The sequence below is a fragment of the Panthera uncia genome (assembly GCF_023721935.1).
Source record: "Panthera uncia isolate 11264 chromosome A3 unlocalized genomic scaffold, Puncia_PCG_1.0 HiC_scaffold_11, whole genome shotgun sequence".
NCBI lineage: Eukaryota > Metazoa > Chordata > Mammalia > Carnivora > Felidae > Panthera > Panthera uncia.
Genome location: NW_026057578.1, coordinates 49,327,461 through 49,341,350, shown reverse-complemented (window position 1 = coordinate 49,341,350; position 13,890 = coordinate 49,327,461). Strand labels below are relative to the sequence as shown.

The 13,890-nt window shown below is 49.5% G+C and overlaps 1 protein-coding gene across 2 annotated transcripts in view; it reads left to right on the top strand.

The window, feature by feature from the left end:
• Positions 1-13,890, top strand: part of NINL (ninein like) — a 173,102-nt gene that overhangs the window by 81,670 nt on the left and 77,542 nt on the right. Inside the window, exons 5-10 of one of the 2 annotated variants that reach the window (XM_049650110.1) lie at positions 1,761-1,827; positions 3,785-3,975; positions 4,673-4,825; positions 7,213-7,383; positions 11,637-11,773; positions 13,200-13,340. In XM_049650110.1, the coding sequence (XP_049506067.1) occupies positions 1,761-1,827; positions 3,785-3,975; positions 4,673-4,825; positions 7,213-7,383; positions 11,637-11,773; positions 13,200-13,340 (860 nt within the window). Of the gene's footprint in view, positions 1-1,760; positions 1,828-1,855; positions 3,976-4,672; positions 4,826-7,212; positions 7,384-11,636; positions 11,774-13,199; positions 13,341-13,890 lie in introns of those variants that run through there. The other variant, XM_049650111.1, reaches the window with a different exon arrangement.

Sequence of the window (13,890 nt, the reverse complement as noted above, 5' to 3'; positions counted from 1 at the left end):
CAGGGCTCTGAGGGTTGATTCTATCCTCCCATGTCTCTAAATTGTTCACTGCTGCCGAGATACTGCAGAAGATGGTCTGCTGGAGCCTTACAGCCTTCATGTCAGGAAATATCCATGGGACAGATCCATAACTTTCAAGTTAACTGTGGAGTCCTTAGACTTATTTTCAAGAATTCCAGAAGGTTCCTGGTTCCTACTCTCTGTGATGTCCATTTTGTCAGGTGGGGCTTTATGGGGACTTATCTTCAATAAGACCCTCACATTAATTTGATTATATGTTCAGCATTTGTTGAGGCAAGCATATCTATTTAAATCCTAGAGTTTCTTTGCTCAGGGACATGCTATGCCTGGGCAATACCAACAAATCCCAGGCATTCACTTTTTTATCGTTTTTAACTTTGGTCTGCAGGGATAGAGGTCTAAGGAGTCTGCTCTATCTCCATTATGCTGTTCTGCTTTTTATTTTATTTTTATTTTAATTTTTTTTAACGTTTATTTATTTTTGAGACAGAGACAGAGCATGAATGGGGGAGGGTCAGAGAGAAAGGGAGACACAGAATCTGAAACAGGCTCCAGGCTCTGAGCGGTCAGCACAGAGCCCGACACGGGGCTCGACCTCACGGACCGTGAGATCATGACCTGAGCCGAAGTCGGCCGCTCAACCGACTGAGCCACCCAGGCGCCCCCTGTTCTGCTTTTTAAAACCATCTTTGATCCCTGGAACTAGAACATGGAGGAATGCTGTTTTTAGGGTTGTCAGTTGGGCTGAATGCATTAGAAAAATGGGACATACCACCTGCTCCCAGATTCCACTCTCACTTCAATGCTGGCTCTGAGGAGTGCTGAGTCTTGGCCAACTTGGCATTCCTTCCAGAATCAGATGTGGGATGCATAGCACCTGTCAGAAGCAGACTTTGACTTTGTAGTCAGCCAACTTGGCCACAAAAACATGAGGTTTTTACCTGAGTCAAGTGTTTCTTTAATTTTTTTTTTTTTTTAAGACAGACAAAGCATGAGCGGGGGTGGGGCAGAGAGAGAGGGAGACAGAATCTGAAGCAGGTTCCAGGCTCTGAGCTGTCAGCACGGAGCCTGACGTGGGGCTCAAACTCACGAACTGTGAGATCATGACCTGAGCCAAAGTTGGACGCTTAACCAACTGAGTCACCCAGGCGCCCCACAGTCAAGTGTTTCTTGATGGCCTGCCCCCTTCAGGGTACAGCTTGCAAAGGGCACTGAGGAGTCAGTGCTTGCTATGTATCATGCTGTCCCTGGAGCTCCTGGAGGGACAGGGAGAACTACTCTCCCTCCAACTGTTTGCTGAACTGATCTGGATGATAAGGGACAGGGTACAGAGAAGTGAGGACCATCAAGCTTGAGCAAGATAATGTCATGCAGTGGAAGGTTGACCATACTCCCTGGCCATTCCTTTCCAGTGTTGGTGTCCGAAGCCAGCACCACAAGGAGGTGTTGGTTTGGGGAGCATTTTTCATTCCTGTTTGGGTACAAGTGCTTGATTATGTTTTTAGTGTTAAGTACTGATGACTTGGTTTATGTTGAGGAGCCTCATGTGTCTCTGTGTCTACATTGTAGTGCTTGGTCTGTGAGAAGGAGCTGTTCTGTGCCTGTGCCTCATGGCTTGGTGCAAAGGCCATCTGTAGGTGGGGGGTTTTGCCCGAGGAGCTGCATCTCACCAGCTGTTTGTCCTCTTCCTCAGTCCCTACCTAGCTCCAAAATATATCCTTCTTTTCGTTTTTCTACAGAGTCTCAAGTCAGATGAAGAAGCTGAAAGTGCTAAAGAACCTCAGAATGAGTTGTTTGAAGCACAAGGTAAAGCCACAGACTCATGGTTGGTGCTCCCTATCTTTGATCAGTGCTTTGAAGTTCAAGGAGCTGGCTTGTTGGTTGGTGAGCCAGCCATGTGTAATTTCCTGGGAAGCATGCAGAGTGGGTGCTGTATCTGGTGGGCCCCTTCTCCAGAAGTGGTCCCAGCTGGGAGGTAGTCACTTGGTGCTCAGCATCCCCTGAGGTCAGATCCTTGGACAGAGGCCCCTGGCCAAGGGGGCAGTATGGTTGGGCCACATCTCGCAATCTGTGAGGACCAGCATGACTCCAGGTGGCAGGCATGGCCTGAGGTCCCAGGCCTCTTGCACTCCCTTCTTAATGTGCCAGGCCTGGGCACATCGTCTTCCTGGCTGTGTGCAAGCAGTCTTGGCAACCTCCAGTGGCTCTGTGTCTGTGCTCCAGATAAAATAGCAGATGTGGTCCTGGCCCTCAGGAGCCTTGCAGGGGCAACTGGAAGGCAAAAGCAGGGGTACATAAGATAGCAGTGTGCCCACATGTGTGTCTGGGGATGCTTTAAACATACCTCCCACACAGAGGAGAAAGTGCAGAAACTTTACTTGGAGAGGGAGACCACAGTTGACCTTTTGAATTTCTGCTGCAGTAAAAAATCAGCAGTTGGAACTGAGCATGATCTAGATTGTGATCCTCAAGGATGAGAGCCATTGTTCAGTGTTTAACTTAGTGGATGTCAGGGGAACTGACCTGAGCACCCACCTCAGCTGCTGGACAAAGCACATAGCTAAGGAAGAGCAGCCAAGTGATCACATCTTAACCGTCTTGGTTTCAAGTTCTAAATCTAGGGCAGGAAAGGAAGGTTGTGCACAGTGCAATTTTGGGTCTCTCTGCCTGCAGAGCAGGTTGGGTTCTTCCTAGCCTCGAACAGAAACCTTTTCACTGGGTTAGAACTGACAGTGTGCATGAAACTCACATCAGACCTCAGAGGATTTATTTATCTCCTTTGCCATTCCTGAGAAATAGACCCTAGTATCAGAGGTGCTTTTATGCTTTTACTTAGAAATTTCAGACACTTTATGCTGGAAGAGATCTCAAAAAAGGCATTTTCCAGGGTGCGTGAGTGGCTTAGTCGGTTAAACATCTGACTTCAGCTCAGGTCATGATCTCTCAGTTTGTGAGTTCAAGCCCTGCTTGACAGCTCAGATCCTGGAGCCTGCTTCAAGATTCTATGTCTCCCTGTCTCTTTTCCCTTCCCCTCCCTCAAAAATAAACATTAAAAAAATTTTTTAAGGCATTTTCCTCAACCCAACACAGTGTTGTTTATGAGCACACAGGCCTGGCTTTCCTCAGGAAAAGTGACTTTCTTGTTCTTAGTTGGGCTATCAAAGTAATTAATGTCAAAGTAGCCCATTACCCAAGCTGCTGATGGGGAACTTCAGTCATGTGGTGTCTGAGCTGCCTCTCTGTGTCAGGCTGGGTGGCGTGGACCGACTGTAGAGGGAATGTCTGGCTTGAAGCATGGCTCATCCATGATGGCTTCTCACGGGCACCCCCAATGTCTGTCCATTCCACAAGTTGTTTCTCTGGCAAAGCTCAGAAACACTAGTTTCTGAAATTTATTTTTTAAAAACTAGGGTTTTTTTTTTGTTTTGTTTTGTTTTTTGTAAATACAAATAATGCAGCCCTCTTTTATATGCTTCCAGTGGTCTGACTTTATGAGAAAAAGCTTTCCCCACATGGACCAGAGGTTCCTCCCACCCTCGCCTACATTTTATTATGAAAATTTGGAAACACAGAATGAAGATGAAAGAATCGTATTGTGAACAGCCATGTACTCATCACCTAGATTCCACCTTTGATGCTTCACTACTCAAGTGTGTCCACCTGCCCATCCATCTGATTTCAGAGTCAGTTGCCAGCATTGGTATATTTCCCCTAAGTGCTTCTACCTGGACATCAGGTTTACCTGTCACTCTTCCTGCTTCAGGCCAGCTGCCAGCTTGGGGTTCTGAGGTCTTCAGATGCCTCCAGAAGCCCTGCAGCCTCCCCCTGGACACCCCTGAGAGCCGGGTTCGTGGCATCTGGGAAAAGCTCGGTGTTGGCAGTAGCGGCCACCTCAGCGAGCAGGAGCTGGCTGTGGTCTGCCAAAGCATCGGGCTCCAGGCACTGGAGAAGGAGGTGAGAGGGTCTGAGGCAGACCACACTCAAGGACAGGTTCTTTGTGGTGGTCAGGTTGCTGTTGCATCTGGAGAGTCCCTTCACCCTCCAGACACTGATGTGGTTGTACTACTTTATGGTCTAAAGTCCTCTGGTAACTCCCAGTGCTTCTGCTGAGGTCTGCGCCCACACAGGTCATGTATGGCCTGCCTCACCAGCTTCTGAGCACCTGCACTTATGACCCTTTCTCTGCCTGGAGTGCCCTTTCCCCTTCCTGCATTGCCTAGTTCTACCGCCCAACCCAGATGTTATGCCCTCTGAGGCAGGCTGCACTCCCTTGCAGGGGCCAAGGGGAGGGGGGTGGGCAGTGGTGATGTGATGGGGAAGTGCCTCCTTACTAAAGTTCCCCTTAGTCCTGCTGTCCTTGCTGTTCTCTGAATTGCTGGGGCCCAGGACCCCCTCCATATGTATGTCTTCTTCCTGCCATCCAGCAAGTTACTCTGAATGGGTATTTATGGAATTAGGAAGTGCACGTGGCACCCCTTCACAGCAGGGTGGAAACTGACCAGGTATGTAGATGTCACAAGACAGAGTCAGGGGACATTAGGTGAGTTTGGTAAGGACAAGCAGACTGCCCAGGGAAGGCCTGGGTGGTGGTGACTGGCATGCAGCTGCTTGTGCGTGGGGCCTCAGCACAGGTGTGGCGGCTTTTGTCTAGGAACTGGAGGACCTGTTTAACAAACTGGATCAAGATGGAGACGGCAGAGTGAGTCTTGAGGAATTCCAGCTTGGCCTATTCAATCACGGGCCCACTTCACTTCCAGAGTCTTCCACTCCCATCAAACCGAGCATGTCCTGGTCTCATCACCAGGTAAAATGGGATGATTAAGCTTTGAACCACAGCAGCAACTGCTGTCACTCTGGCCTTCATCATCTTCACAGACCTGGGAGTTGGTGGGGGTATGTACACATACATATGTGAGTGGGAGGCCATGTGATTTAGATTCTAGAATCACACAGGTCTTCTGCTGATCTGGCATTGCCCCTCCCTAACTGTGTATCCCTGAATGAGTTATTTGCCTTCTCTGAGCTTCAGGCTCTTCATCTGTAAAATGGTGTCTACCTCATAGGGGTTTTATGAGGATTACATGGCAGTTCCTCGATTTTCTCCTCAAGAAGCCTATCCCAGTGTACCTTCTATTAGAAGAGCTTCTTCTCTCCTCCCCATTGTGGTGCAGTGAGAGCACTCTGTACCTTCCCTAGGAGTAGCTCTCCAGGTACTCCTTTCCTTGTACTCTCCCTGTGTTGTGTTCCTGAATTTTATCTCTCATTCAAATACCAGGTCTCTGCAGATGGAGAAGAGCAGATTTTAGGCGGTTATTTAAATTGTGATCTCATTTGCTGACCATTGGCTTAGCATTTGGTTTTTCTCCATCCCAGGAGAGGAGAACCTCCCTCTTCCACCAAAGGGCAAGGTTCTCTGGGGGAGTCTTGCCAATGCTTCTCTGCTGATGTGGCTGATCCTGTAGTTTGTAGGTGGCGGTACAAGATGAGTAATGTTGTTTTCTGCTGCACTAGGTGTAATCTGAGAGTCCCATTTCTGAATCTGAACCTGATGAGAATGGAGAGAGAAGAAACTAGGAGTGTTAAAGGAAAGTGTCAGGCCATGTAAGGTCAGAGGCCATGAAGTCCCACCAAGTCATGCTTGGAGCCAGTGGAGGGAGGGTGCCTCCTCTGTGGTGGAGCTGCCCTTGTTCCTGTGTCCCAATGAGGAAGCACAGCTGGACAGGACTCTGAGCCATGGGGCGCAGGAATGAGACCAGGCAGGACCCACCTCTAGTCAGATACAGGTGCCCAAGGAACACCTGACTACCCAGGAAGTGCCCTGAGCTAACACAGCTGTAGGTGGAGGGTGTTGTATCCTGTGTATGTGGACTCTTGCGTGGCATGGTGGTGCTGGGCCCCCAAGTATGTGGCCCAGCACCCCCCCCCCCCCACCGCTACACCATGACATGCCTGTCCCCAAGTTCACGGTCCTCACAAAGGAAGCAGGTGGGAGGGAGAGAAGGGTGGTCCAGGTGCATTTGGCTATCTGAGCTTCTCCACTGTGGCCATGGCATGTTTCTGACCATTCTTGAGCTGTCTGTCCTCTCCCCTTTTGTAAATGGAGTCACATGCCTACTTTGTAGGGCTGTACCTAGCACAGCTTTAGTAAGCACCCAATTCCTAAGTGTTTATGAAGAGATAGGGATATGGCTGAGAACAGATGAGAGCATATGGGCCTGTGAGTACCTGCTGAGGTGGTGAGTGCCAGGAGAGAGGTGCTGGGATGGGAGGGGGTGTCAGAGTGGAGCCCTGGAAAGTGCCCAGCCATGGAAGCATTGGGGGGAAGTGTTTCAGGCAATGAGAAAAGCCTGGAATGTTTAGGAATAGCAGAGACTCCTTTGAGGGGAGTTGAGAGGAGGCCAACAAGGAAAGGGTTCCCTAGGGGCGGTGGGGGGGCCGGAAACCCCAGTGGCCAGAAGGAAGGGACTGTTTTTCCTCATTCTTATAGCCCCAGATAGCAAATGCTGGTTCTGAAGAGAATGCCAGCCTGGGGCAGAAAGCAGTCTTGCTTGATGGATTCTCATAGCCCTTAAGCCTAACAGGTCAGCTTTCTGGCCAAGAGATTTTTTTTCCCCTTCCTCTTAAAACTCTCCAATTCTGTCAGCTATGAGATGTGTTTCTGAGGCCTGAGCAGATGGGTGACTTTGTTTGGGCCTCTTCTTTTAAGCCTGTCCTGGGTTTCTTTCCACAGGCTGGATTTCTGAGCATTGGCATGTGCCTTCTCTAGCTTTTTGAGGCCGGGTGCACACCAGTACTGATTTGGGAGAGAGAGGTTAAAACCCCTTCATGCCTCCCACTAAGAAGCTCTTGCTGACATGTGAGGCCACACGGGTGTTGGAATGTGTTCCTTGGGCCAAGCCTCGGGTAGACAGTAGGAAAGCAGGCACCAGTGTCTTAAAGAAGGCAATAGGCTGGGTGCCCGGATCTCTGGGTTCAAATCCCCACTTTGCTACCTGCAGAGCCGTGCAGTCTTGGGCACACTGTGAGATGGTGTCATGCCTTTGTTTACTAGTCTGGGAGACAGAGCTAATGGTCACTGTGTGAGCTGTTCTTGACAGATCTCAATGAGACAGTGAAAGGTTGAGCACAGGCTACTGAAGTTGGAAAATACTAAAAATAAACAAGAGGCACTTCCACTTTCTCTACACACAGGTCCTGGAGGAGGGCAGCTGCCAGACTGCCACAACATCATCCCTGGTGTCCATGTGCTCAGGCCTGCGCCTCTTGTGCAGTATTGATGATGGCACCGGCTTTGCCTTTCCTGAGCAGCTCATCACCCTGTGGGCCCAGGAGGGGATTCGGAACAGCAGAGAAATCTTGCAGGTCTGGAACTGGTCACTCACAGCCGCCCTGGAGGGAGCATGCAGGCAGCATGGGGCCAGGGGGGGACCTCAGGGCCCTTTGCTCTCAGAGGAGGCTGGACAGAGAATCCCACAGACACACAGGGCCTGCACTCTCTGGGGGAACCCCATGTAGGGAAGGCCTGTTAGAATCATTTTCCTCTTTATTTTTTTTGCCATTAAAATATAAGAAATTTTAACTTTAAGATATAATAAATAAGCAGAGAAAACAAATCTGAAACAAATCCACTTGAAGGTAGGTTTTGGTATCTTAGACATTTCCCTCAGTACATTGTTAGCCTTGGAGATGTTTTGCTTACCTGGACAATGGAGGTCCATCCCAGACGAGGGGAGAAAATTTCCTACCTTGTGGTAGAGACATCTTACTGGATGTCACTGTCCCAGTAGTCTGAGTGTTTCCATTTTGTGGAAGATGAGCTCCATAGTGAACCCGAATTCTGCCCAGAGCTGCTGCCTGGCTGGCCAAGCTCTTCTCCCCTCATTTGCTTGCCCGGACCCCCTCCTCCACCGTGTTGGGTGTGGAGGTACACTGCCCTGCTGCCTCCTCCCGAGTTCCTGCATGCTCTTCGGGGGGTTGGCCCATAAGACTGTCTTCAGATGGGGTCAGGCCTCTTCTGGGGGCCAGTCCAACCTCCCCTAGGGACACAGGGCCAGACCCCTGGGGTTTGAAGGGAGCTTGCTCTGGGGCAGTCAAGTCAGTTGTGCACAGGGGCTGAACAAGGGTAAGAAAAGAATACTGGGGAAAAGTGTGTGTGTAAGCTGGACTGCTGATCTTCATTTCCAAATTTCACTTTGTGCTGTAAAAAAAAAAAAAAAAATGTCAACTGGGGGAGCCTGGGTGGCTCAGTTGGTTAAGCGTCTGACTTTGGCTCAGGTCATGATCTCATAGTTCGTGAGTTTGAGCCCCACATCGGGCTCTGTGCTGACAGCTCAGAGCCTGGAGCCTGCTTCAGATTCTGTGTCTCCCTCTCTCTCTGACCCCCGCCTGCTCGCACTCTGTCTCTCTCAAAAATAAACATTAAAAAAAAATTTTTTTAAGTGTCAACTGTACACAAAATCATAAAGTAATAAAGCCTGCCCCCTTTTGCTCCCATTCTGTAGGAGTAGCAACACCTCACAGCTCAGTGGGAGTTTTTGCAGAGCTTTTCCCCAGCACAGAAAAGAAATATATATTTGGATATTCCAGCTTTAAAAATTTTTTTTGCAAAATTGGTATACTGTATATCTTGTTAATTTGTTACCTTTTTCTTATCATTGGACATGTAGATTTTTTTTCTGTTCTAAATTTTGTTTAGATTATATATCCTCCTGTTCCTATGCTGGTGTTTCTTGGTAGGCTAGATTTCTGAAGTTACACATTTTAACTCTTGGTAGGCTTTTTTATATTGCCTCTGAAAATGTCCTTATTAGCACAAACTAACAGTTCACAGAGGAGCTCAATGACAACCTTTAAGATAGTCCTCCTGACACTTTGGGCGAGGCCCTTTTGGGCCTAGCCATTGCTGAGTGTGGCCACCCAGCAGCCTGGGCAGAGACTGGACAGTAAGGCCAGAACTGGGCACCTGGCCCTTGGGAGAGCTGGAGGCTGAGCCCTAGTCACTAGATTGGCCCCCTGGGAGGGCAAAGAGCAAAGGGATTCACAGTTTTGAGATTCTCCCTGAAACTGTATTCCTGATTCCCTGTCATTTGGAGGTGGGCTGGCTGCCTTTAGAGTGTGGTGAGTCTCAAATTTGCCTCTGACACTTCATAACTTACCCTTTTTATTGCTTTCCTCCTGTCAGAGAATATTTCCATTTCCTTAGCAATTTGTAATTTACTAGTTGCATTGAGGATTTGCTTCCATTTTGTTGAAGGGCAGAGGTGTTTACTGAACTCTCAGCACTTGGCACCAAGCAAGGACCTGTGAAGTTTGTGACATTGTTTACTCTTCACTCAGTGTAGTTGTTTCTGTCTCACATGACAGATGAGGTCGCTGCCTGAGCCCACATAGCCAGGGCAGGAGCAGCAGTGAGTGGGGCAGGCCTTCTGGGTATCCTGGTATGTCAGGTCGGGCCCTTCCTGCCTTCGACGCTCTCAGAAACTGCTTACCTGTGATGCTGGTGGTGAAGACCACAGGCTGCTGGTCCTACCAAGACAACCAAGCACACCATGTCTGAAAAAGAAAGGCCTTTCTCTTGAGAAGGAAGCATCAGCTGGGTGAGCCCTTAGTGTGGATGTGCTGACATCACATACCCAGCTTCTCAAAACCCCTGGCCATTTCAGGGAGCTTCTTATCCAGGCCCTTGAGAGTGCTCTAGGAGGAGGCCTGGGAATGGTTATTTGTCCTTCCTCGACAAATTACCACTAAATTACACCTTGAAACACAATAACTCTTCTTGTCTTGAGCAGTTTTTGTGGGTCCGGAATTTGGGAGCTATGTAGTGGGTGGCTCTAGCTCAGGGTCTCCCCTGAGGTTGATCAGATGTCAGCCAGTACTCAGTCTTGTGAATGACTGACTGGGGCTGGACCGCCGCTCCCAAGTTGGCAGATTGATACTTGCTGTAGCACGAGGCCTCCATTCCTTGCACATGGCCCCTTCCTAGGGCTGCTTGAGCTTCCTCACAACTAGGCAGTGACTTCCTGGGAATGCCATCTAAGAGAGAGTGAGGAGGAGGCTATGTGTCTTCCAAGCCCCAACCTTGGAAGTCATACACTGTCACTTCCTCAGTGTCCTGTGTGTGACACAGGTTGGCCCTGTTGTGTGTGAGAGGGGAATACCTGGGTATGGGTGCCAGGAGGTGAGAGACACGGGGCTGTCTTGGAGGCTGGCTTACACCCTTGCCATGTGGTTTTTGATGACTCCTTTCTTCTTGGTCAGGAAGTTGCTGCTGTGACCAATCATGTCTGTGCCCTCTGTCTGGTGACATGATGGCTGGGACGTCTTTACTTGTGGAATAACAGCTTGAGCTTCCCAGTTATTCCATATGCTTTACCCTGATGTCACTTCTCTTCAGAAGCGCTCTGGGAAGTGGGGGAGCAGTGGAAAGCCTGGTCTCCATTTTATAAGTTAAAAAAGGGGGGCGCCTGGGTGGCTCAGTCGGTTAAGCGTCTGACTTCAGCTCAGGTCATGATCTCACGGTCTGTGAGTTCGAGCCCCGCGTCAGGCTCTGTGCTGACAGCTCGGAGCCTGGAGCCTGTTTCAGATTCTGTGTCTCCCTCTCTCTCTGCCCCTCCCCTGTTCACGCTCTGTCTCTCTCTGTCTCAAAAATAAACAAACATTAAAAAAAATTTTTTTTTAAAAAGGGAGCATGCCTCATTTCCTTGTGTGACTGAGAATGCTGTGGCCCCTTCTCTCCAGTCCCTGACATGGTGCCTGCCTCTAGATGTGGGTGTAACTGTAATTTTTTGACATCATAGAAGGAGCAGAGGTCAAGAATACTCAACACTAAAAAAGCAAATGTAGCAAGTGTTAGTTATTGTCAGTTGAGCAGAGGGGTATATGGGTATGGTTTATTATTATTATTATTGTGGTACAATACATTTAATGTAAACGGTTTTATTCTCTTATTTTAAAAATCTTGAGGGAAAGAATGCTCCACTCCACTAGGCCATGGCTCATCTCTCTGTTAGATCGTTTTCCTACCAACAAAACTACCCACCCATACATAATACTTCATGGAGATTCTATTAGTTTGAAATGATAAAAACTCAATTCAAAATGTCTTAAGGAGAGAGGATATTACGGGCTCACGTGAGTAGGCACTTGGGAGAAGGTGCCCAGAGGTGTCGTCAGGGCTCTTTTATATCTATCCTCTGCTTGCTTCTTGGTGGTGTTGGGCTCAGGTCAGTTCTCTTCACACAGCTCCCAAGGCTAGCAGGGTTCATACAGCAACTTATTTCACAGAAAATGGCCTCTCCGCCGGCCTCTTATCAGTCCCCATGACGTCCTCTGCTTCTGTGTCAGTTACCTTTTCAGGAAGAAGGTCTTTGTCCAGCCTGGGTCGTATACTCCCTGATGAGGGGTGAGGGGAGAACTTGGCTTTGACAGGGACTATGGGGGAGGGGAGACCAGAGTAACATGGGTGGGGGAAGGGCAGAGACTTTACAGACAGAAGAGTTGGCAGGTGCTGCCACCAGGACAGTGTGGATCTGGGCCTGGCCTATTCTTAGGAAAGCCAGGAAGTATTTGGAGAAGTCACACATCCTTTCCCGCCCAATGGGCTTTGCTATTTCCAGAGTCTTGGCTTCAGTGTGGACGAGAAGGTGAATCTTTTGGAGCTGACCTGGGCCCTTGAGAATGAGCTCATGATGGTCGGTGGTGCCACTCAACAGGCAGCCTTGGCCTGCTACCGCCAGGAGCTGAGCTTCCGCCAGTAAGAGCCCAGTGTGGTTGGGGAGGTTGGGGAGGTTGTGGAGGTATAGCTGGCTGCGTTGCCTGGAGGGAAATGGGCAGTCTGCCCTTGTCTACCCCAAGCCAGTCCCAGGGGACAAGGGACTTGACACCACCTTTCCCACTGGCTGTCCTTTAGTGGGCACTCTTGGTGGGACAGGGAAAGAGCTGAGTTGTGAGTGCAGAAGAGGGCTACCTGTGCCTCGAGTGGCATCCTCCTGTGTGGTCTCAGAGGGGCCTGAGGACCCAGTGGCCTGTGTGGTAGCTGCTGCTAGGGCTTTAACGGCCACAGAATTTCTGAGTCACCAGTCTGCTTTCACACTTGGTAAGAAGCCTAGAAACTGATGTTGAGGTCCTCCCTTAGTTCCTTTTAGCAACATTCCAAAGGGGGAATTTGAACCTGACACTCATCCTGCTGACACTGGAGCTCTCGGGTGCAGAGACAGAAATCTTACAGTTGGCAGGGATGTGTTCCAAGAACAGGCAGAGGGTCCTGGGCTGGGGCAGCTGGCAGGACAGTAGAACGAAGTGTTCCTCAACATGGTCACCCAGTGCACAATGACAGGGGGCCTGAGAATGCATTCCATTTTAGTTGGGTTCAGGTTTCAATTAGCTGAGTATTCAGGCCATCCATATGCTCAGCAAATTGGCATAAAGATTGTTTTTGTGTTTATTGATGTTTCAAAGCTGCAGGGAAGAAATCATGATTTCCATCCTCAGGATTTTGCATTCAATTAGATGCTGACAGATGAGCTTTCTGACCTCAGGCACTCTCAGAATAGGACCAGAGACTATGCCTTGGGAGGGTGGAGGGAGAAAAGCTCTGTGTTCCTTCAGGGGGATAAACAGTCACCAGAATAGCAAGTGCCAAGGGTTAGTGCATAACCTCATGTGGGGACTGGGGTAAATGGAAAGAGTGAGAGCTACACACACAAATCACATTCTGCTCTAAGTGACTCATCCAGATACCTGGCTGCAGGTGACAGGGTGTGACCAGGCAGGGTGATGGGTGCCAGCCTTCTCTTCATCATGTGTCCAGTCCTGGATTAGGTGCTGGGGATCCCTGGGAGAGGGGACAAGAGGGAGACATGGATAAATTATTACCTGTTCTGGGCCATCTGGAGGTGTCACACAACATAAGGCTCTACGTTCAGACTTCCTTGATTCAGAAACCTTCCAGAAACCTTCCTTGACAAGTCATTTAGCCTCTCTCTCATCTGCAAAACAGGCATAGTAATTCTGGAAACCACTTTTAGGAAATGGTTAGTAGTAGCAGTGAGGTCAGAGCACAGCACTGCCCATGCTCAGCACCCAGTTAAGGCAGCCCTTTCTATCATTCATGGAGACACAGGGGTTGTTGGGCCCAGAGCAGGTATCCCCCCTCTGACACTGTCTCCTTCCTGTGGCAGGGGACAAGTGGAGCAGATGGCAAGGGAGCGAGACAAGGCGAGGCAGGACCTGGAGAAAGCTGAGAAGAGGAACCTGGAGTTTGTGCAAGAGATGGATGACTGTCACTCTGCCCTAGAGCATCTCACGGAGAAGAAGATCCAGTAGGTCTCGCAGTCATACCCAAGTGCAGAGCCATGGCTTCTCAGCAGCTGGGCCATGATTCCCCAGCTCTGGCCAAGGGTGGGTGGTGGATGTGGGTCTGCCACTAGCTGAGGCCATGGTCATGAACATGGCGGAGCTGAGGCCCTCCTCACCTGAGCCAGGAGAAATCTAGAAGGTGCACCTCTGGGGATGTCCTTCCTTGAAATAAGACGTGTGCATTTAAAATAGTAGCCTTGCTCTTTATGATGTGAGCTCATGGTGCAGGGGCATCCAGCTATGTGTGCCTGTGGGCTGCAGGGAAAATTCCTATCCTCCGCTTTACTTATGGGGTCTGTCCCACCCAAACTGTGTCTTCTGTGTGTACCTGTGGCTAGTGACATGGATGAATGTTTTGAGAGAGGGCTGGTGAATGGTTTTAGAACCTGTTGAAAGGAGGTTAATATGGTAGAAGCCCAGAGCCCAAAACGTGACTTCAGGTATTGTAAGTTATGATGAGTTAAACAGATCCCTGGTGAGCGGTTTGCTCCATCAGTCACGCTGGTGGCTGGA